The following is a 25,140-nucleotide window of genomic DNA, read 5'->3' on the forward strand; positions in this document are numbered from 1 at the left end:
CTTGTATGCTGTGCAGCCAGTGCTGAGAAAGGCCGTCTGATGGCTCTCCTCTTTTAGCTCTGCTTTGGAATCCACCAGGCTTCAACGCTGATGTCCAAAATGCAGCGATCTGTGAGTGCTGCCTTTGTTGTTCCTGGGAGGGGAGTGGGGGATTCATTTCGCTTTTAAAAAAGCCAAGAAATGACTTGACACTCGCTTGCTTTTTGTTCTTGTTGTTGTTGTTGTTTTGGAGGGTTGTTTGTTGCCGGCAGCCCTGTCTCTAAAATGATCTGAGACGCGTGGGAGGGCGGGGAGTGGATAAGCTGGGATTCATGTGCTGATCACTGGGACAGTTTACAGTTGCTGGATTAGGATGATGTGCTTATCCAGAAGGGTGGGGCCACTGGAAGGAAAAAGCCATAAAGCCAGGTAATGCTGGACATTACTCATCCTGGTATTGGCAATTGGGGGGCTTTCAGCTACAGCTGTCAGGTCAGAGGCAGTGAATATTTCTTAGAGAGCTTGTACATTGGTTTGCATAGAGAAATGCTAGTTCAGGGGCCTGTACCTCTCTCCTTTTCCCTTCCCCCGCCTTCTCTCTCTCTCTCCCTCTGTCCCTCACTCCCTTCTGAGATCTCTCACTTCAGAAACAGCTGATTGTGAAAGTCCGCAGGGAACTGCTGCACACAGAAAGATGATTCCTGGGGAAAGAGGTGCTCTCAAGCACTGATGGGTTGCACAATGGGTGTGTGTGTTAGGCATGGGGGGACAGAACCAGACATTACCGTTCATTGAAACACATTGCCTCTTGCTTTCCTTGCCTCCTTTTGTTACATTTTAATTTTTAATAGAAAGAGGTCTTTCTTTACATTGCTCGATCCCTATCTCTGAGGCAGCAGGCTCTGCTTTCTGATTCATAGCACACTGCACATTTGTTCTGCCAAAGCCATTTATAACTGCCTGCTCTAGTCACTGGGACATACGGGTGCCTTGGTTCCCCGGAAGAGCTTTATTCCGGGTAGGGTGAAGTGTAGCCACTTTTCATCTTAAGTGGCAGCGCAGCTAGCATTCTTTCCAGCAGCTCAGGAATGGGCACATACCCTTGTTATTGACCAGATCAGAGCAGCAGCTAGTAGAGAAAATGCTGACCATGGTTGAACATACAGTCAGTGCTCCCCAGAGAATCAATGTCAGGGCTCAAAATGCTGCTCTGCGTTTCTGTGGACAAGTTGTTTTTGTTTTGTTGCTATGTTTTTCTGAGTAGGGCGGGAGTGGATTTCCATTTGCTTTCCCCAAGTACTTTGATGAAACTGATCACCCCTCCCCACCACCCAAAAATAGGCTGAATATCAGCAAAAGTTCTCTAGCAATGACATCTATCAGACTGGAATAATCTCCCTAGGGAAACGGTGGAAGCCCCATTGCTAGATTCATTTAAAATTGGACAAATAACTGACAAAATATACAATAGGGAACAATCTTGCACAAACGGGAGGAACTAGATGACCTAACAGGTCTTTTGCATTTCTGATTTGCCTTTAAAAAATCTGGGATTGTAATGGCTTTCCTGGAATGCATATCTGCCATTCTCCATTTGTGAATTTAAAAGTTCAAAGTGTATATTTCAAGGCACACAATACTTTGATCCAACCCTGAAAAAGGCAACTCCCCCACCACTCTCCAAACACATAACCTGCCAACCCAGCAAGCTCAGAACAGAGTCTTTTCAGGGCGACGCTGAATTCAGATTCAACCCGTCTTGCAAAATAGTCATAAAACATACCTTCCTAGGTACAAATTCTACTCACCTGCCACTGGATGATTGATGATAATGAAGAAAGAATATTTCACTCACCTGCAAATATTAAAAACAAAAAAACCATCCCATTAGGAGAATTTCACAAGACTGGCTTGAAAACTGTGAGCCTTTATGAAGGACTGTTACAGCACCATTGAAAAAGTATGACCCTGTTACTGATGGACTTCATGGTCAATCATGACATGAATGAAAATATATTGAAACAGAATGGGAGGGACATTTTAGCAAACCAGTTTAGCTATCTTTCCCCCCATTGGTTGCTGACTAGGTCCCCATTCACTCCACCTGTTCCTTGATCCCATCATATCTTACTGCCTAGGTCCTGAGCATGCAATGAGATCTATGCAGTCAGATCTCTGTGCCCACAGGGGACCCCATTAATGTCAATGAGGTTCTGCATGGGGTCAGGGATCTGCCTGCATGCAGGGGTGCGGGAACTATGGGTTTGGCAGCACCCTTATGGCTTGAAGCGGTTGCCATCATATATAGGGTTTACAGTTTCAGTCAATGGCTTTCAGCACCCCCCACTATAAAAACTGTTCCAACGCCACTGCCTGCATGGAGCTCATTGCAGTATCAGGGCCTAAGCATGATTCTGTCAGTACCAGGGTGGAAGACCCCCAAGGAACAGTTAGGTGCTGTAGGAAGTGGTACTGGTGACTCAGTAGTTGGCATCCTTCTCCAGACTGGTGTTATAAAAAACACAACTGTGGTCCTGGCCACCTCTAGTTACTAAAGATCCCATGGCACTTTTTAAAGAGCCGTGATATTAAATTCTGACCAAATTCTAGTTTGGTAATTATTATCACTTGTTATTTTGTATTGCCACAGAATGTAGGCTCCCTAGCGCTAGGTGCTGCACAAACACAAAACAAAAAGACCTGCACCAGGGAGCTTACAACCTAAACATCCTATTTGATCTAATCTATCTTGGTGCTTATATAGTGCCCTTCTCCTTGGTATCTGAATACCACTCCAAATTATGTGTACCTATGATTTAATTCTCTCTGCTTACCTAAGATTCTCCCTGCACTTTTACATGAGGATGGTGTTCCTCTTCACTTTTGTGATGCTTTGGAGGCTCACCTAGACCAGTAAGGGGTTGTGTCACTGCTTGCCCTGTAACCCTGGGTACTTCTGTGCTGTGCTGCTTTGGCTCAAAGCCCTGACACCAGCAGCCTGCTCCCAGTATGATGGCCTCACCCTGGTTCCTACCAGCCTGGTTACTCTGCCTCTCCAGTCCTGAGACTCCCCAAAATCAATTCCCCTGCAGTGTCCTGTCCCGCTCACTGGACCTCCACAGATGTTATCAAGTTCACTGCTCCTTGAAAGAGAAAGTACACAGTGGGCTGTTAGCTTAACTGGGGTCAACATGCCCTCCACTTCAATGCACAGCACTGAGCTGGTTTATAGTACAAGTAAAACAAGTTTATTAACAGAAGGACACAGGTTTAAGTGATATCAGGTAAAAGGAATAGGGACAGAAATGGTTACAAACAAAGAGAAGTTAAAATATGCTTCTAAGACTACAGTCCAACTTAACAAACTAGAGTCTTTGTTCAAAGTTGTTTTCTCACCACCATCATTCTTCCAGCATGGTGACCAGTCTTTAGCCGAGAGCCAACACAGAGCCCAAAGCACTCAATTTCTTTGTCTCCTCGGGTAAAGGATAACCCGAAGTCCTTTTCCAGTTCCATATATTTCATTGTCTTGGTGTCAAGAGCCAGGTGGGTCCTCTGGGGAATTCAATGTCCTGTCTCCTCTGGGGGGAGGAGGGGGATGATGCTATCTTGATCAAAGTGTCCCCTCCTGGTGCGTTCCCATGTAATGTTTCCTGCTGCAATTTTACAATGCAGATGAAGTCTTCCCCACTGCTTGCGAGTGGATTGCATTGTTTACTGCTGATGTAGCCCATTGGTCCATGGCTTCCAAGGTAGAGAGAGGGAATTCACAGCCCCATATCTCAGGGCATATCTACCCTATAAACTTTTGTTGACACGACTTATTCCAGCGTAAAGCTGCTGCAATTAGTGGTATCGCTTGTGTGCATGCATAATTGGTCCCTTGCATCAGCGCCGTGCGCACTCTTCAGGAGTGTTTGTTTTGGTGCACTATGGGTAGCTATCCCACTGTGCAACTTGCCACCATCCAGTGCACTGACTTTTGGGAAGTTTTGGCAATGCATGATGGGGCAGAAATGAGTCATGCAGAGGTGACTGGCACTGTGGGCTCAAGTTCCCATCATGCAACTTTCTTTACCTCATAACACAATCGCTGTCCCAGAATTTTCACACCTATTTTGAAAAATCCCATGAACTCGTGTGGGACTTGTTGCTGTCTGCCATCTCTGACAGAAACATGGAGCCTGCACCGCTCTGCACAACTGTCATGAGCGTTACACGCACAGAACACACAATCCTCTGGTATTTGCAGAGCCAGAAATGATGATTTCTCTGGATTTCCTGGAGGTCAGATTGCTGTGGAACATGGCGAGAATCAATTCAAGGTTGTTGTTGGCATTCACAGAGCAACTGCAGATGGTGGAGTGCCACTTTTGGGCCTGAGAAATGAGCACTGACTGCTGGGATCACATCGCAATGCTTGGCATGATGAGCAGTGGCTGCAGAACTTTAGAATGCTCAAGGCCACATTCCTGGATCTGTGTGCCAAGCTCACCCTAGCCCTCCAGCACAGGGACATCAAAATGAGAGCTGCACTGGCAGCGGAGAAGTGAGAGGCGATCGCACTGTGGAAACTTGCAACGCTGGATTGCTACAAGTCAGTGGGAAATCATTTTGGAGTTGGAAAAGCCACTGTAGGCGTCATTGTCATGCAAATGTGCAGGACCATTAATCATCTGCTACCCAGGACTGTGACGCTTGGCAATGTGCAGGACATCATGGCTGGATTTGCAGCAATGGGGTTCCTGAACTGTGAAGTGATAGATGGTACGCATATGCCTATTTTGGCAAGAGACCACCTTGTCACAGAGTACATCAAACAGAAAGGGCTATTTTTCTATGGTTATGCAAGCAGTGGGCTGGTCAGGGAAGGTGCATGATGCTCACATATTTAAGAACACAGACTGTTCAGAAAGCTACAAGCAGGGAATTTCTTTCCCAACTGGCAGATAATCATTGGTAATGTTGAAATGCCAGTAGTGATCCTGGAAGACCCAGCCTACTCCTTATTCCCCTGGCTCATGAAGCTGTACACCTCGACAGCACCAAGGAAGGATTCACCTATTGGCTCAGCAAATGCAGAATGACAGTTGAATGTGCAGTTGAATGATAGATTGAAGGGACACTGACACTGTCTACTCACAAGATTGGACCTCACTGAGAAAAATATCTCAATGGTTGTAGCTGCCTGGTATCCTGAATAATATCTGTGAGGGGGGATCTCGGATGGAGGCGGAGCAGCTGTCTGCTGCGTTTGAACAGCCAGATACAAGGGCTATCAGAAGAGCTCATTGTGGAGCTATATGGCTCAGGGAGGCTTTGAAAGAGCACTTTACCAGCTTGTACTGTTTTTTACTGTTACACTTTTACTTGCACTGTGCTCTGCCTGGCCCTGCAGTTGGAGGGCCTGTTAGGAATTGTGTGGTGCTTGCTGTACATCTATGAATATAACACTGCAGGAACATTGCAGGAACTAACTGAACATACCATCCTGAGTACTCTTCTTTTTCCTCCTTATCTGGCTCAGGTGTTCCATGGTTGTAGAGGGGGAAACCTCAAGGCCACAACGACAGCAGATGCAGATAAAACACACCAAGGCACCATTGTCAGTATAGTCACGATGGAAAGTGCAAGTTACAGTTCAGAACTCCTTCCTTTGTTCCCCTAAAGTTTCAAACACAACATACTCATTGAAACATCTGATTTGGCTCACCAGGGGTCAGAGAAATGAGGAAGGAATTACTTGGCTGCATGAAAATATGCTAGGGCAATGGCCCTGAATGCTGCACCATTTTCCACAGGTGGTGGTGATTTTAGTTGATGTCTCACTCCTGAGTTTAACAAAAGCACAGACAGCACAGCTACTGCTGCTGTCCTGAAACCAGTAGGGCCCAAATACTGCTAGCCTGTTTACAACAATGGTGACTGCCAAAATTATCACCGACTGGCAAGGGAAAGTGTCCTACCACAGAGGGAGAAATAAGGTAGCCTTCACTGGAAACCTTTGGCAGAGGATTGCAGAGTAGCTCCATGGAAGTTTCATCAAGATCCCACAGGAGGATTCAAGAGACATCCCTATGTACAAAAGCTGCTATGCATCCCATCTCTCTCTCCCCACCTAACTCTACAGGGCAATGACAAGCAGATAACAATTCTACCTCTCCTTGTTGTACTGCTACCTCTTCTAGTACGAATATGTTAATGAGAAGTCGATAGCTGTGTCCTGTTAAGTTGTGGGTGCCATCAATACATCATTGTAATGGGAAATAAATTTACATATTTACCCAAGGTTCCTTCCTTGGCATCGGGATCGCCCATACTCGACTGCCAGGACTGACTGGACTGCAGTGGAGTCTGAAACAACTTCTAGCTCACAGCATAGCTTGACCCTCCATTGCATGTCCCCCATCCTCCTCCTCCTCCTCGTCCACCTCCTTCTTGTCAATGCTGAGGCCTGTGACTCAGGCCTCACAGAGGTATCCATGGTGGTGTGCTGAATGGTGGTGGGGGTCTCTGCCAAGTATGGCATGCAGCTCTTTGTAAGAGCAGCAGGGCTGTGACTCAGCACTAGATCGACTTTTGGCCTCCCTGGCCTTCTGGTATGCCTGCCGCAGTTCTTTCACTTTCACACAGCACTGATGCTGATCTGTGTCATACCTCTTCTCCTGCAACCCCAGGCTATCTGCTCATAGATGTCCATGTTTCTATGGTACGTAGCTCTGAAGCATCTGGCATTGGCCACTGCCAGAAGACAGGATACTGGACTAGATGGACCATTGGTCTGACCCAGTATGGCCGTTCTTATGTTCTCATTTTGATTTCCATCAGCTTCACTGTTGAAACTGGGAGCATGTTAATGAATTTAGTGTCCTGCTCTCCTTCCCCTTACTTGCTAATAGTAGGTATCTATGCCTTACTCAGGGTGCCAGCTAACACCAATAATTGTCCTGGACAATATCTGATCTCTACCTGGTAGCCCTGGAGGTGCAGCAACATGTGCCTCAGTCAATTCTGGAGTACTAAGAAGTGGCTTTGGCATAGAATCATAGACGTGTAGGGCTGGAAGAGACCTTGAGACCCCCATGCTGAGTCAGGACCAAATATACCTAGTTCATCCCTGATGGGTGTTGGTCTCTAGGGGTTTGTGGTCTGACTACACTATTACTGGGTGGTAATTACTGGGAAAGAAAATTTATCATTCTTATGAAGCACTGTCCATATCCACTGGAGCTCACACATCTCTGACTGCTCTGATCTTGTTGGGATCTGCTTTCAGTCCCATTGCTGTGAGCAGATGTCCGAGGTATGTCACCTCACACTGTTTGAGTCACATTTTTTCAGGGTTGAGTTTTGTGTTCTTGTCCCTCTATTGCTGTAGAAAAATGTGTAGTTTTCTGTCAGGATCTTGTTCAGTTAGGAGGGTGGTGAAGAAATGGAATGGTTACCTAGGGAGGTGGTGAAATCTCCATCCTTGGAGGTTTTTAAGGCCTGGCTTGACAAAGCCCTGGCTGGGATGATTTAGTTGGGGTTAGTCCTGCTTTGAGCAGGAGGTTGGGCTAGATGACCTCCTGAGGTCCTTCCAATCCTAATATTATATGATTCTGTATCATTGCTCACTTCTCCACAAAGAGGATAACATCTGCGATTATTTGCACCCCAGACAATCCTTCCAGTGCCTGGGGAGTCATCTCTGGAACATGTCTGGGACTGGGATCTCACCCATCATCACATGCAGCCATCTGTAGCAACCAAATGCTGTTGCAAAGGCTGCCAGCATACTGGATTCTTTGTCCAAGCATATGTGCCAAAACATGTTCCTCACATCATGGACCATGATTCTGTGACAAAGATTCTGGCTTTGAAAAGTTCTAGCAAGATGTCATCAACTGTGGGCAGTGGATAGTGGCGTCTTTTCAATGCTTGGTTGAGTGGCTTTTGGTCTATGGAGATGTTTAATTTATCTGATTGCTTCTTTACCACAACCATGCTGCTTACCCAGGTGTACTGGGCTCTACAGGTGCTATGATACCATTGCTCTGCAGACTTTTGAACTCCTTGCACACTGGATTACGTAGTGCCACTGGAACTTTCTTTGTGCTAAGCACACAGGTTCCACTGTCGGGTCTGCTTCCAGTCCCCGATCATAGATTTAAGTGCTTCCAAGCAAGAGTGGAAGAGATATTAAAAGGTTAAAAACAAAACAAAAATAACCCAAATTTTAGTGTCTATAACTTAATTCCAGCAAGATATAGTTTGCCTAACCTAGTTTCTTACTCACACCAAGATGTCCACACTCTCCAGACTTTTTGAGTGGGAGGACCCATCTTTCATAGCTACAATGTGCTGGCTTCTTTGTTCCTCTAATTTTTCCAGCAGTTCCTTACATCTTCAAAATTTATCTTTGCCTTCAAAGTCAGGAAGCCCTCCTGGGGGCTCAGCTTTCTGTATCCAACAGGGAGCTGATGCCATGTTAATTTTGCAGTTTCCTGTGATTTACAGTGTAAATGATCTTCCTGAAATATCTGTTGCAAATAAATAGCCCATTGTCCCTGTCCCTGGTTACACCTGGCTTGATTTGGAACTGAGCCAAAGCAGTGTTTGCCTTCCTCCTTTGGCTGGAAAAAGCCTGTTTTGTCTCCTTTGTCCGCTCATAGACTCCAAACCATAATATCAGAGAGCATCCATAATTTCACATAAAGTATTGTTACACACATTTCACAGTGATATTAATGACCAGCATGTTATTAGTTTTCAAATGATATATTACATGACACCTTTCACATGAATATCATGACACCAGTGTGTGACGTGTATTGAGCTGGTCAGACCAGCTGAGATTCACTGCCACATTTTCCTACAGGCTTCATTATGAGCTCATTGTACATGATTAGCGTCTGCTTGCTCTTTGTAATGGGTGTGCTTTGAGTCCAATTCACGCTGAGGAATCACATTGCAGGAGGCCCTGCTAAGCAGCTGAACTCACACAGGCCGTTTCCCTGTTAACACTGTTGCTTGCAGGGAGGTTGGTGTTGTCCCTTGTTGATTTCCTTCTCCAAAGCCTGAAACTGATACGCTCTTGGACGCAAGGACAGAGTCAAGATGTCATCACTGTCTGATGTGTCATCCACCTCTCGTACAAGTCTGACTGAATCTTTCTGGGACCTTCCTCTGCTCGTGCACACATTGCTAAAATGGTTCGACTTGCCACATTCCTTGCCGTGCTGTCATAGTGTGGGGCGTGCGGCCTTTACCTGCTCCTGCCGTCTCCTACAGTAAATGCATCTCACTATGGGTATGGAACGCTGGCCACCTGCTCCCCTTTGCTGTTGTCTGACTGCATGTACTCCTGGGGGTGTTGTACCACCTAAGGCTTTTATCCTTTCTCTTGAAGCTTTCGCTGCATGCCCTATGTCTAAGCATCTGTCTAATGTGAGACTGCCTTCTTGAAGCAGCCACTCCCACAGGTGGTGATCCCAAGTGCCACGGACTATCCTGTCCTGAATTAGGAAGTCTGTTAAATTCCCAAAATTGCATGTAGCAGCCAGTGTCTATTCGGCAGTAACATAAGGGACCTTTCCCCTCCCCTTTGGATTGCTCTCTAGTGAAAAACTTGTGTTGCTCCCCAGTTTCATTCTGCTTTGGGGAGTGATACCCCGCCAGGGCTCCTAGGACTGGGCAGCTGTGAGGCTTGAGGCAGGGCTGAGTTTCAGAGTGCTGCAGACTTCTCTGCTTGGCTCCCCAATGAGGTCAAATAACACTTTTACTTTCCTGCTGTGTGGCCCTGCATGGCCAGGCCTGTGAACAGCTCAAACTCCTCCTTCCATCAGGTCCATTGCTAGGCTAGGTTTGTGTCTGCAAAACCCAGGGCTCCAGGGGGCTTCATACAGAGTTCTGTGGCTCATGCTGACAGGTGATGCACTGCAGAGAACTCACTGTTCAGATGCTGCCACCGTGTACCATTCCCAAAGAGCGCAGCTGAATGCAGGCTACATTGAACAAGTGCAGCTGTATTAAACCCGGAGCACTGCCCTGTCCATGTGGCTGAGTTGTTTCTAGCCTAATCCCCACATGTGGTTTCCCTGGTGTCCAGTTAATAACAGTCCATACAGGGAACATAGGCCCTCTGACTCCAGTTCCACTGATCATGATACACCCTGAAGGGTCTCTAGACAGCTTATTGCCCAGCAGGGGAACAGCCAAAGCCATTCTTGGCTTCCACCAGCCTCCCAGCAGGTGGAGGTGCAGGTGATCAGACAGCAAATGTGAAAAATCGGGACGGGGGTGGTAATAGGCACCTATATAAGACAAAGCCCCGAATATTGGGACTGTCCCTATAAAATCAGGACATCTGGTCACTCTAGTGTGCTCAGTGCACTCCCTGCTCAGACACGTAGCTTCTGAGTGCTCTGGGAGCTGCAGAGGAGACAGTAAGGAGTGAAGGGGGAGGTAGTACCCACCTTCCCACCTCTCTGCAGCAGTGGACCAGCACTTCACTCACCATTGCAATGCAGCCACCTCTAGAGTGGTACACAGCAGTGGTTTAACACCCCACAGAGACTATACAAGTTTTAAGATTGGAAGCTGTGCCCATAAGAGCACCTCAATGGCAGCGGGCAAGGGACTCCCTGGTATCTAGCAGTAAGTCTCAGGTGGAACCCCATACACTGCTGTCATGATAGTTACTGTAAAGGGGTCTTGTATTATATCATCAGAAAACTAGGAATTCACAGATCATTAATATTCTTGCATGATGTATGTATGGTTAACATGCAAATAGCTATACAGATATGCTGGAAATATGTGATTAAATCTTGTTTAAACCAGGTGTGTCAGGAAAAGTTGATAAACAGGTTTTTCTTAGATCCAATCTACACTACAAAGTTAGGTTGACGTAAGCCACTTTGTGTTGACCTATTCATACAGGTGTCTAACACTTAAATTTGTATGACACTGATCTAAACTCTCCATTACACCCACATACTAACATCACCTTCCCAAGCGACATTGAGCCATGGTCGATGTACTGAGGTCGACACAGCGCAAATATAGATACTGAGTTACCTATGTCGACCCTAACAGTCTCCAGCAGTTGTCCCCCAACGCCTGCTACTGATGGCTTGGAATATAATTGTGAACTCCACAGCCCAGGGGTCACAGAGCCTGGAAGCCCCCCCACCTTTTAAAGTCCTGTGAAATACCTTTTCCTGACTGTCCAGCTTGATGAGCACATCTAGCAGCTCTCCATTGTGGCGTGACTCTGCCCAGCTGACCATGCCAACCACATGCTCCAGATGCACTCTGGCATAGAGTAGACAGGGGATATTGGATGTTTCAGAGTGCTTCAGAGGGAATGAACAGAACAAGTAAATCATCAAGTGATCCATCCCCTGTTGTCCACTCCCAGCTTCTGGCAAACAGGCTAGGGACACTTCAAAGCATGGTTTTGCATCCCTGCTCATCCTGGCAAATAGCCATTGATAGACCTATCCTCCATGAACTTATTTAGTTCTTTTTTGAACTCTTGTGACAGGGTCCCCAGGGCTGCAACCTGAAAACTGTGAGAGCACCATGGTGCTTCATTCTCCAGCCTAGGCTGTCCCTCACAATGCCAAGTTGCTAGTGACAAGCAGCAAGCCCCTCCAGGCACTGTAATCACCTAGCCCAAAGGCATGCAGAGCACCACGCTCAGCTAGGTCGCATGAATGTTAACCTGGGTTGCCTCTCACGCTGTGATGCTGTCAGCAAGCTACACTTACACAGCCATCTACAGGCAGAGACACACCAAAATGAGTTATAGGAGTGCCTTGCCTAGCCACTCACAAACAAATAATAGAGAGGCACCAGCCAATTATTCCCCTCCTCCACAGTTTGTAAGAACTATCTCCAACATTATATTAATAAGCCCACTCCCCCCTCGTTGTGGGAAAGACATGCAACAGCTTTTGTACTGAGCTAAGATTTCTAGACACTTCAATTCGAGACCACACTGGTTGAGATAAAACATTAAACAAGTTTATTAACTACAGGAAAATAGATTTTAAGTTATTATAAGTGGCAAATGTAAAGAGATTAAAAGTAGTTACCAAATTAAATAAACATAAGATTGCAGTCTACGTTCCACACACTAATTGGATTTGAATCTAAAAACTAGCTCACCCTGAGAGATGGTGCAACCCAATCCTCAGTTCACAGGCAGAGTCTGCTTTCCCCACCTGGAACTCCCCACCCCTTTTTTTGTCTTTCAGCTGTTTCTTCAGGTGTTGAGTTGTGGGGGAGTGAAGACAAGCGGTAATGTCACACTCCCCCTTTTATCGTCTGTTTCAGCTTGCTAGAACAAGCAGGGCTCATGACCTGTGGGGTCGTTCTCATTGGCCGGTCAAGTCCCATTGCAAAGGTGCTTCCTGCAGTGAAAGCCTTCACTGTAAACCAAGGGGGTAGCCATAGCCCACCCACTTTGAAAGCAGGCCCACCCAATCAGATTTTAAGCACTTCATCCCACGTTTTTTATCAGCCTGTTTCGCTTGTGACACAAGGCTTGTGCCTACCCTTGTCAATCACAGGACCTGCCAAAAAATCAGTTCTGGCTACACCTGTGCTGTAAACAATCCCTGTTAGTGGAATCTATTCTTGAATGGGTCAGAGAGAGCCATCAACGCTGTCTGGCCACTCCATTGTTGTGCCTGAAAGGCTGTTTGTGGGAGTTTCCCACCTTGCAACATGTTCTAATAAGAGCATGTTCAACAATGTGTCATAACTTCACATACTATCGCAGCACATACAATCTGACAAGCTATTAACGTTCAGAAGATCAAGACTTTTAAAATAATACCAAACGAGCTATACCTTGTACAGAACATATCATAATTGCATGACATTGGTGAATATGGAGTTTCTGGGCTGTTGTTCCCAGACACAGAGTGTCACACAACCCTGTTATATAGTCTTGGCCTTCAACGTAAAAAAACATCCAACTACAGGCAGTCAAGAGAAAGTAGGGTGACCAGAAGACAAAAGCCAACTATCAATAGGAGCAAAAAGCATATTTTCAAATTAAAGATGAGCTGAGTTTGTAGGATGGAATCATATTTCAAGGACAGTGACCTGTTGTCCCCACATTACATAAGGACCTCATGCAAAAATACATGCCTCACACCTGGGCATTGACAGCTCCCTTAGATGAGCTTGAGAGTGTGTTTATTGACTGGGAACGAATACACAACTCCACTCCTTGCTAGAGGAGTGTAACACCTGCCGGTCACGTGATAACCAGCAGCAGAAAGAGACTGTTACCACATGAGCTGCTCCCATAACCTGGGAAACATGAAAGTGGACTTACTTACCTTAAATGAAAAGCAGTACTTATTACAGTGGATTACTGTTCAAAGTTTTGGGAGGTCAATGCCCTGTCTGATACAAGAAGCAAGTTAGTGGCTGATAAACTGAAGGTCCACTTTGTGAGATATGGCATATGACAATGGATTCCAATTTGCCTTGGAAGAATTCAAGAAATTTGCACACAAATGGGAGTTTGACCACCAGACCTCCTCCCCAGCATGCCCACAGAGTAATGGGAAGGTGGAATCAGCTGTGAAAGCTGCTATGAGACTCTTACATAAAGCTGCTTCTTTGGGTTCAGAAGCATTGTTGTTAGCATTTTTGGCACACAGGAATACCCCATCACAGGGGTGCCAAAACAGTCCAGAGCAGGCACTGATGGGATGAAGGACCAAAACCTTGCTACCAGTGAGGGGAGACCTGTTGCAGACAGAAGGCTGGAGACACTGCTGAGAGATGGCCAACAATCAGAGAAAGCAGGCAGTATGGCAGGTCAGGCAAGGACCTACCAGCCTTGGAGACAGGCAGTCATGTGAGGATCCAGCCATTAGGGAGACACCAGAGGGAGTGGACTAAAGGTATCATGAGGGATGTACTGGTGTCCAGGTCATACACAGTGACTGTGCAAGAAGAACAAGTAATCCAAAGGAGCAGGAGGCACTTACAAGCCAGCAGACACAACATCCAGAGGGAGCCCACAGAGACACAGAGATCATCGCAGAACGGAGAGACAGAGAACCATCAGGAGGCCAACATCACAGGCAAGGAGGAGACTCCACAGAGAGAGAGAGAGTTTGCAAGACTCTGAGACAGGTGACAGAGAGACAAAGATAGGTCACTCCTGGTGTGGTTGTCTGTTGAGGAGACCAAACTATCTCAGACTACGTAACCAGCTGTGTCTGTTGATGAGACTTCAACTCAACTATATGCTAACAACTGCTGGCCAAAGGGATACAGGGTGGGGATCTGGGCGTCAATTATTTCTTTTTAAATGTTATATTACAAGGTTTGTAAAATCAGGAAGATGTATCATGATCAGTGGAACTAGAGTCAGAGGGCCCATGTTCTTGGAGGGACTGTTATTGACAGTACACTAGTGGAAACAGGGATTGTGAGAAGTTGGGCTGAAAGCAATTCAGTCACATGGACAGAGCAGTGCTCAGGGTTTAATAAAGTTCCTCTTGTTCATCTTGACTTGCATTCAGCTTCAGTCTTTTCAAACGAAACACAAGGGAGCAGAACACGTTTTCCATTGACTCTGCCTGTGCCTACGCAGGGAAGTGCTCATCATTGGCCCCCTCCTAACACACAACTAAGAGCCCAGCTTTTGGGAGGAAGGAGGCAATGGCTGAGCCCAAGACCCACCTGTGGGACAGAGAGAAATGAGCTCTCTGTGTAAATAGGAGGGGCTATGGGATGAGCTTGGCTGAAGGATGAGAGCAGAGCGTCAATAGGCTGGGGTGAGGTGGGTGCTGAATGGTGGGTTCAGCTGACAGAATCTTGTTGCCTAGGATGGACTGAACGGTGGTGCAGAGGGTGGACTGATGGGCTCAGTGGGGCAAGGGATGGTCTGGAGGGCAGATAATTGACTAGAGAATCTCAGGGGAGAATGGCAGTGGTTGGAGAGAGCCGGGTTTGATTGAAGGACCTGGGGCGAGCAGTGAATTGAATGATTAGGGACAGTAGATGTATTGATTAGGTGGGGGCCCAATATGTGGATTGGGGGTACCAGTTGGCAGAGGATGGACTGCTCTTGGGAAAGACAGACTGATGGGCCTGAGGCAAAGCACAAAATACACAAAAACAGAAGGGAGGGCAGAAGATGGGATGGGAGTAGATCATAGACAGTGTTACCAATTTGCATGATTTTATCATGAGTCTTGTGATATTTGATTTTTTTCATAAAGCCCCATCTGTAGGAATCAAGAGATTCCAGGAGAATCTCAGCTTTCATTTAAAAAAAAATGTTTCTAGCCCTCCAGGTTGTGCAGAAAAGCTTGGACATATAACGTAAGCACACCCTATAGAAACTGGAAGGCAAAGAAAGAGAGCCCCAACATTATTATATTTTAAAAATCTCGTAATTTTTAGGCCATTTCATGATTTTTGGGACCTGATTCCAGATTTTTGAACTCTTGGGATTGTCAACACTGCATTGATTAGATGTTCTGGATGGCCAGACAGTGTATTTGGGATGGGGGAGAGGGAGCACAGGGTGGATTGAGGCAGAGAATTTCTTGGAGAAGTTTTGGACCTGTGAGAAAGAGGATGAATGGGGGACAGGAAATATATGGACTGTTGGAGTTGGGGGACAGAAAGAGAAAGAAATGAAGAGAGCAGACAAAAGAGATATGGGAGCTCTGGTAAGAAGAGTGGGAAAAGAGAAGAATATTAGGGAAGACTTGGGAAAGAAAGCAGGATATGGGGTCTGGTGGGGAATACAGAACATGGAGGACACACATGGGTCTGCGGTGAACAGAAGAAGGGAGCCAGGGATGAGAGGAAATCTAAGCTGAAAGGTGTGAGGAAAGAGAGCTGGGTGGAGGTGAGGTTGATAATAAGTGAGATTGAAAGGTAAAAGCAGGGGGAAGGAAAACTGATAAAGAAAAGGTTTAGCAACATAGGGTGGGGAAAGCCTGTTCTTAGGAAAAACAGAAAATAGAAGAGAGACCTAGAAGGAAAGAAAGTCAAATAGAGAAAGAACAAGAACTAAAGGAGACGCAATCAGTGTGAAACATTTACATTGTTCAACGGCAGGTCTGGTGACAAATTGTTATATAAAATCAAGCATTTGTGTGTCTGGTGCCTTTCTGTATGGGGCTTTGATAGGCCTGACTGCGGCTGGAAGGTGGGTGTGGGAGTATAGCATTCCTGATGTACATAGACAAGAGGATAACCTGGCCTCACTTAAAAACCAAATCAACCAGTGTTGACATTTAACAACAAAGTGTTAATGTCTGTGTGTATATGTACGTGAGGAGATTGACATGAGGGATTTTCGACCCCAGGCTGTTGCTGTATATTTGTTCCTGCTTTACTCACCTGGAATTGGCAAGCTATTTTAGAATTTTCAGTAAATACTGTAGGGGTCTCTGCTTTTGTCTTTTTGGGGCTAATCTTTGTCTAAAATTTTCTAAGGTATTAGAAACTGCACCTTCTATGTCACAAGTTGTCAAATATATTTGTATTTCCCTGTTACCTCCAGCTTTTATCTGTGTAGCTAAAGACCTGGCAAAGAGATTCTTGTTTACTGTTCATGTAGCTTTGGGATGCAAGGTGCCATAGAAATCTAAGAGACCACATAGAGGAGAACGTCGTTTTATATTTATATATGGCCTAGCGTACTCTGAGTCTCTCACAGCACTTTACACAGCCAATGTCAGTTAGAAACTGGCAGTCTGTGACTGTGTAGGAAGGACACATAGCAACCAATGCGCTCTCAACAGTTACTCAGACACAGCCATAGATATCAAAAAAGATTTAACGACCAACCTAAGCTTTACCTATTCCAGATCTGAATCCAACCCGTTTTTCTGTCTGAGATCAATTCAGTATGTTACAGCTTTCTCCTCCCCTCCACCTCCTCCCACTGCATCGCCTTTCCTGACTCCCTGTGTGGCCCCTAGCACCTTTCCTACAACTTTCCAACGTCATCTGGTTTTATCCCTCTTTGTAACCTGTTCCGGCAGGTTCTGGCTCCCTGTGACACCTCCTTTGATAGGTAAAATTCTGTCCAGACATTGAAATCAGTGGAGTTGGACAGAGTGTACATCAGGGCATCTACAAGATGCTACTGCAGGGCCCTGCAGCTATGGCAACTTCAGAATTGAGCCCAGTTACCCTTATATTCAAATCTTCTGTGTTTAGGAGGGCAGCAACCAGCTGGTGCATGCTCTACTGCACAACGGTGAGGGGTGAGAGGAGAGGCCATTTTTGCCAAGATAAATCCTGACTCTTACAAAAACTGTCACAGGACTGGCAATATTGATTTAGAACAGACAGGACCTGAGGTTTGAAGCTCTTTTTTTGAAAGACTCCCACACAATAAAGCGTAGAGAGTTCATCTGCTTGACTTCTGAAGGATACAGGGCTGAGTCAGCCTGGCTGAGAGATGAATCTGTGTTTCCAAGGGGCCTTGGTATTTCAAGCCTGAGACTGTTTCTGTGGCCATTGGTCCGATAGGTGCCACTAGTGTAATTCTATTCCTGTAGATATAAAGCAAACCAGCTTTATATTTGATCCCTGCTGTTTACTTTTTCTGCTGAGAGATTTTGTGAGGAGGTCCACATGCATCTAGCTTTTGGAGAGTCCCTCATGGAGACGTACATAGAAGTGACCCACAGAAAGCACTGTCCACACGGACGTAAATTAGTGTGATTCTCGCATTGCCAGAACTAACCCCAAATGCTCTAGTGTTAATGTAGGAGGTGCTGCACAGCCTGGTAATGACTGTTCTCGTTCTATAGGGCACTCTAAACTGAGGGCTAATAGTGAACCAGGCAGTGATTTGCATCTTATTGGCTGGGAAAACCAACCACATTGCGGCCTGTAGTTCTCAGGACCCTTTCCAGGACATAGGGAACGGAGAGGCTGTGACTACAGGAAGTAGGAGTTTATTTCTACACCTTCTCTTCAGTGAATATGTTAAATGTGAAACCTTCATCAGCTCCAGGCCTAAGGAATCGTGAATGTTGGTCTGTGCTACAACCTGGCTTTCTTTTATTATAGAACTGCAGGTGTGAAATGCTGCCCCTAAACTAACACTTGCTTATTGGGAGGTTGGTGACAGTTTCATTAAATGAATTTCTAACTCTATTGCACTTTTCTTATGCTATAAGTTATTTATTCGTGTTACCGGTGAGAGAATTCAGATAATGCATTTGAAGATTTATAAGGCAGTTCTACAGAATATGAGCAAAGGGCATCGAGTCCAGCCTTTAAAAAGTGTGTTGGTGCTAAAGCAGTAAAGTGGCAGCATTGTACTCAAGCTTGCAGTGCTCACAAACCCAACAGAGTCAACATGCTATGCCCACAAACCTAGTATTCACTCCCCTCCCCTTTGCCTCCCAGCCTTGTTATTTGGTTGTATGTGTGAGCAGAGCAGAACCATGAATTTGACATGATCTTTGAAGCATTCAGATACTGTGGTGATAAGCAATATAAAAAAAAAACCTTTTTAAAAGCAAATAAATATTAGCAATTTCATCTTGCTGCTTCACTCAAACACAGACTAGAGCAGTCTAGAAAAATGTGCCAATGTGCTGTACTGATGTGTACCCATAACACTCAAATTGGACTAGCTGTTGCTGACTCACGGAGTCAGCACTTTGTTCCGGCAGTTGCTGTCTTGTACTCCAGAATTTTAAAAATGTACATCTCTAAGCCCTGTGGTTGCCAAGATAACCATCAAAATGTGAACGAGATGGAAACTGATGCTGGGGAGCTTGCCTGAGAAAGATTGATACAATAATTCAGAGATCTGTGAACTACCCAATTCAGCTGAATAAGGTGTTAGCTCTGAAACCTAATGATGACGATTTAGATGTCAACATAGTTAACTACTTCATTGCTGATCAAAGCATATAAGAAAAGAGAGGGCCAATTCTGTTATGATGAATTCAGCCTACCGTGAGTAGCATCTCGTTTTGGTGTTCACGTAGACAGAGCTTGGTAAAGTACCACTCCTATTTTCTCCTAAGCGTGACTCCCGGCTTTTAGTTGTTACAAACAGAGTCAAGGAACGTGTACTATGGGTTGTAGGTGGATTCAGAAAAACTCCGGTTCTTGTATCATCAGGTTGCCACAGTGGATGATGCCATGCTGCGGAAAAAAGAGCAGAAAGATGTTGAACTGGATAAGAAAATCCTGGCTTTACGGAAAAAGAATGAAGCTCTCATACGAAGATACCAGGTAAATTTGCCCCACTGCCTGCCTGGATTTTATCTTCTTCAGTCCCATTTCAGAGCCACTAACAGTTGAAGAGCACCAATGTTTCTGTTGAATTTTGCCCATTTTCATAAAACCTGTTATTCTGTCAGGGGTTGGGAACTTAGCTAGATAAAATACATCACATAGGAAAGTGTTCAGGTTTTGCTCTTGGGTATGGCTGCTGAATGGCAATTGACTTCAGAGGGACTTGTACATGAGCATCCAATGGCCATGTGTTTAGGAAGCCAACATTTAGAAATATGCATGAGCTCATTGGATCAGATCCTCAGTTGACATGAATGAGCCTAGCTCCATTGACTGCAGAGGAGCTTTGCCAATGTATAGCAATTGAGGATCTGGCCTCTTATTGGAACTGGGTTTACATAACCAGCCAGACCTTTTGCCCCTCTACCTTAATCTCTCTCTCACCCTTCTCCCTCATATCTTTCTTGCCATTTCTTTCCTATCCTTCTCTGTCCCTTTCTGGCTTTACCCCTTCACACACCATGTCCACCTATATATAACTTGCTTTTGTCACTCCTTCCCACATGGGGCTTCTCCATGGCTTTCTAGTCTCCCTCCTTCTCCATTTATCTTGGCTTCTGCCCTTTTGCCCCCTATTTTTCCTGGTGCCCCAGTCTCATTGTCTTGTGTATCTAAGAGAGTCTAGACTCTTTTGAGTCCCCTACCACCAAAAACTAATCTTTTCCAATCTTCCCTGCCCTGGATCACAGGGGATCCCTAGCCCTTTCCATTGCTGCTGCCTGGGCCAATAGGCTAACTTCATATTTTGTTGCCTCCTTGAATTCTTGCTCTCCATTACCATGCCCTGCATTAGATGATCCAAGTATTCATGCAGAGCACTGACACATTAAGCAGAATTTCCAGGAGGCAAAATAGGAAAGATATGGCTTTGTCAAAGTTGGCTTTGTCAAAGAGTACAGCTGGGATAGGGTCTGTCTGTGTGTGCTGTCTCACGAACTGAGCTAGACCTTTAAAAATCAGCTCTGTCTGTGGTGCAGACAGCATCTGCTAATGTTACTGAGGACTGGTTGGGGTCCTGTGCTAGGCCATGTATTAAACATAGGCTTCAGTAGCCTGTTGGTTAATTCAGCCCTAGTCACCTAGGCAGGAGAAAGAACTTTCAAACACGTGTCTTATTTTTCTCTCTGAATAAGAACATAAGAACAGTCATACTGGATCAGACCAATGGCCCATCTAACCCAGTATCTTGTATTACAAAAGTGGTCCATACCAGGTGCTTCAGAGGGAATGAACAGAACAGATGATCATCAAGTCATCCATCCTGTCGCCCATTCCCAGCTTCTGGCAAACAGCAATCCCTGCCCATCCTGGCTAATAGCCATCGATGGTCTTATCCTCCATGAACTTATCTAATTCTTTTTTGAACCCCGTTATAGTCTTGGCCTTCTCAACATCCTCTGGCAAGGAGTTCCACAGGTTAACTGTGCTTTGTGCGAAGAAATACTTCCCTTTGTTTGTTTTAAACCTGCTGCCTATTAATTTCATTTGGTGCCCCCTAGCTTTTGTGTTACAAGAAGGAGTAAATAACACTTCCTTATTTACTTTCTCCACACCAGTCATAATTTTATAGACCTCTATCATATTGCCCCTTAGTCGCCTCTTTTGCAAGCTGAAAACTCTTTCCTCATATGGTAGCTTTTCCATATCCTAATCATTTTGGTTGCCCTTTTCTGTACCTTTTCCAATTCCAATATATCTTTTTTGAGATGGGTTGACCAGATCTGCCCACAGAATTCAAGATGTGGGCATACCGTGGATTTATATAGAGGCAATATATTTTCTGTCTTATTATCTATCCCTTTTCTAATGATTCCCAACTATCTACAATGATCCAAAATCTGTTTCTTGAGTGGTAACAGCTAATTTAGACCCCATTATTTTATATGTATGGTTGGGATTATGTTTTCAAATGTGCATTACCTTGCATTTATCAACACTGAATTTCATCTGCCATTTTGTTGCCCAGTCACCCAGTTTTGTGAGATCCCTTTGTAACTCTTCGCAGGCTGCTTTGGACTTAACTATCTTGAGTAGTTTTGTATCACCTGCAAATTTTGCCACCTCACTTTTTAACCCCCTTTTCCAGATCATTTATGAATATGTTGAACAGCACTGGTCCCAGTACAGATCCCTGGGGGACACCACTATTTACATATCTCCATTCTGAAAACTGACCATTTATTCCTAACCTTTGTTTCCTACCTTTTAACCAGTTACTGATCCAGGAGAGGACCTTCTCTCTTATCCCATGACAGCTCACTTTGCTTAAGAGCCTTTGGTAAGGGATCATATCAAAGGCTTTCTGAAAACCTAAGTACACTGTATCCACTGGATCAGCCTTGTCCACATGCTTGTTGACCATCTCAAAGAATTCTAGTAGATTGGTGAGGCATGATTTCCTTTTACAAAAACCACATTGACTCTTCCCCAACAGATCATGTTCATCTATGTGTCTGATAATTCTGTTCTTTACTATAGTTTCAACCAATTTGCCTGGTACTGAAGTTAGGCTTACCGGCCTGTAATTGCCTCTGGAGCCCTTTTTAAAAATTGGCATCACATTAGCTATCCTCCAGTCATGTGGTACAGAAGCTGATTTAAATTATAGGTTACAAACCACAGTTAATAGTTCTGCAATTTCACATTTGAGTTCATTCAGAATTCTTGAGTGGATACCATCTGGTCCTGGCTGACTTATTACTGTTTAATTGATCAATTTGTTCCAAAGCCTCCTCTAATGACACCTCAATCTGGGACAGCTCCTCAGATTTGTCACCTAAAAAGATTGGCTCAGGTTTGGGAATCTTCCTCACATCCTCAACTGTGAAGGCCAATGCAAAGAATTCATTTCCACAGGCCCAGGTCTCTTTCCCAGGCTATCTACCTTGTCCATGGGGTAAGCCCCTGCCAGGTCATTCCCCAACCCTGGAACTTTCCTCTCTGTTCCGGGGGAACGCTAGCTCTGCTCAACCTAGTGAACTAAAAATAGCAGTGTAGGCAGGGGGTAGTATGGGTGGCAGCTCGGGCCAGTTGCCTGAGTACAAAACTGCTTGGACCCTCTGGGTATGTGCCCTGGCAGCTAGCACAAACCACTGCCTGTGCTACCCCCTGCTACACTGCTGTTTTTAGTGATCTAACTCATCTGCCTACCTGAGCTGAGAAGCATGTTCACAGGTGCAGAGTAGATATGCCTGGAGAGGCAGGAAGCCTTGTATCCTATAGATCACATGCTTGTTCCTTGTTATGTACCCTGGGCCTACAGTTCCCAGCTCTAATGGGCTGATAACAAATGACTAGGGAACATACGCACTCAAGGAAAACATTCTGGTACAGCTTTCTCGGAGAACAAGCTGTGCTCAGAACGCATGGACGAGAGACACACAGCAAGTCAACTTTCTTTCCAAATGTTGAGTTGGGCCCATGTGTTCTCCAGTAGGAATGCAAATAGGATGATGGGCTATGCCTCTAAATCGCGTGAGGTCCTGGCGAGCACAGAAATCACCTGGCCTTTGCTTTTGTGGTTCATTATGATGGCTCTGGACCCCAATGTTGTACATGCAGAGCTCATGGTCCTTTCCTCTCACTGGCTGAGTGGGCTTGATTTGTCACAGGCCTTTGGAAGATCTGATGTTGGATGTGGACTTGACTGTTTCAGGAAATAGAAGAGGACAGAAAGCGAGCAGAGCAGGAGGGAATGGCTGTCACCTCGAGGAGACCCAAGCAGGATGGTCTGACTATTACTATCACCAAAGCCCATAATGTAAGTCTTGCTTCTCCTTTAGGACAAGTGAATGTCTCACTAAAGAAGTCCCTCGTTACTAACCTCAGAGCTCCTATCTCTGGAATAGGCAGCATGCACAACAGTCAAAGTATCAGGAATCAGAAACTAACCACTCCCCAAAAGACTTAAATGTTCTGAATAGATTCATGCAGAGAGGTACGTTAGCCGGCACACACAAACCTGTTCCCACAGATGCAAGTATATATACAAATATAAGCAAGCAGGTATGTGAGCATGTATATATCACACTCACACATGCACAAACTCCCAGACATGGATATAAACATGGTCGCAGATAAACATCCAAAATAGATATATACTGTAGGGTGAAAATCAGGAGTTCCAGATGTGCACCAAGGGGTAGATTTAACTGCAGAACACACACGTAAGAAGAAAATATCATAGGTCCAAACAGGGCATTTTCCCTCCTTTCTTTAAACAAGGGTCAGCCTTAAGAACAAACAGAACAAGTGGCCGTTAGGGATTCCCACATCCCATGCAAACTTTGTAACTCATGGGCTGAGTTATATATCTGTGGATCTAGAGAGGGCTTAAACAAATCACCAACAGACAGTCTGCCCATTCACCAGAAGCTGGATTAGAGAGGAGGTAATTCAAGGCCTGATGCACTCCTTCTAGCAGTTTAAGACCCAGTACATCACAAGGCAAGACCTCCTGGAAACTCTGTGTGCAGCTCTGTGTTAAAGTGAATACAATGACAGCAGAGCTAATGGAGTAAAAAGGCCAAACGTGCCCTTGTCTTTTTTCTCTGGTGTTGGATTGTTGTAGAATGTCTTCCCCTCTTTCCAGCAAAACACTGGCCCTTACTTTACTGTAGACTTGCACTGTTGCATACAGGAGATGAAAGATGTTATTAACCAGCCTGAACATTCTGCGGACTAGATTGTCCAGCCCTTATGATGGTGAGCATTTACTCACACCAATAGTCTGCTGGTGTCAACAATAAGTGGTCACCACCAGGATTTAGGGTTGCACAATCTAGCTGAAAGCATTAAACAGAAAATGATGACAGCTGTTTCCTAAACCTTTGACATTCTAGTCTGAAATGTCAGATTTGTAAGTGCAATGGGTTTTCCAGACCCACTCAGATTTGTCGATTTCACTGCTAAATCAGACAAAGTGCCTGTTGTTTCGCTCTTTGGAAGAATGTCATGGTATTGTAATGTGAGTGAAAAGCATTCTGTGGTGCAAAACCTGATTTTTCCATAGCTGCCCTCTCCCAACTGTTGAGGCAGAGGAGTTCCTAAAATGGAAACACACTGTCAACCCCAAAGGGCCTGTTTTCTAACCAGACGGATTGGATTTTCAGGAGAAAAGGGTGGTGAGTGAGAAATGGGAAAGCAGCTGCCTCACCAGCCCAGGGTTTGGAGTCGGCAGTGAGGAGGAAGATGAGGAGGAAGCAGATCATATGTTTACATTCAGGATGGGGAAGAGGATGCAGCTGGCTGTTACTATGGACAACAAAGCCAAGGTGGGTCTTTAAAATGATGCATCACTAGACACTTAACACATTGCTTTCTCTGTGTTAGAAGGGGTCCCTGTTCTCATTCTCTCAACTTGGTGCTTTGTTCAATGTCTTCCTGTTCCTTACTTAGCTGATGCTTGCAATTACTTCCTCGATGTGTGCATTGCTGCCAAGTCCAGGATTAACACAAGAGGACTTCCTTTTTAAATACCCTCCTGTGATCTGTGTGTGCATGATGACACTCTGGATTCCTGCTGCCAAAGGCATCCCATTTCCAAGCCTAGTAAAGCTGAATTAATTTCCGTATCTTTCCCCATCTTACACTCATTGCTTACTCTCAGAGATAAGATATCATCAGTAGTCAGTCACAGCTAAGAGAGACTTGAAAAACCTCTGGATGCTAACTTGAAGCTGAAGTTGGTGCCTTAAAGAGGGAAACTTTAAAAGTTTGCCAGACTTAGACTTTTGCTTCTAGGTCAGTGGCTTGAACTAGAAATGGATCTGAACTGAACCTCACACTTCAGGGAAGTTGCAATTTGAATGTGGATCTGAAATTCACAGCTTGGGACCAATTTCTAGTTAGAAT

General features: G+C 45.2%; 1 protein-coding gene across 4 annotated transcripts in view; it reads left to right on the plus strand.

Moving 5' to 3' along the window:
* Positions 1–25,140, plus strand: part of CCDC9B (coiled-coil domain containing 9B) — a 106,245-nt gene continuing 81,105 nt past the window's right edge. For all 4 annotated transcript variants that reach the window (XM_067558000.1, XM_067558001.1, XM_067557999.1 and 1 more), the window contains exons 1-4: positions 1–111; positions 19,111–19,224; positions 22,943–23,047; positions 24,399–24,560. In XM_067558000.1, the coding sequence (XP_067414101.1) occupies positions 91–111; positions 19,111–19,224; positions 22,943–23,047; positions 24,399–24,560 (402 nt within the window). In that variant the 5' untranslated portion in view covers positions 1–90. The remainder of the gene's footprint in view (positions 112–19,110; positions 19,225–22,942; positions 23,048–24,398; positions 24,561–25,140) is intronic.

Source organism: Emydura macquarii, unplaced genomic scaffold (genome assembly GCF_026122565.2).
Source record: "Emydura macquarii macquarii isolate MOO-44397 ecotype Brisbane River unplaced genomic scaffold, CSIRO-AGI_Emac_v2 contig_1876, whole genome shotgun sequence".
In the NCBI taxonomy this organism is placed as follows: Eukaryota; Metazoa; Chordata; order Testudines; family Chelidae; genus Emydura; species Emydura macquarii.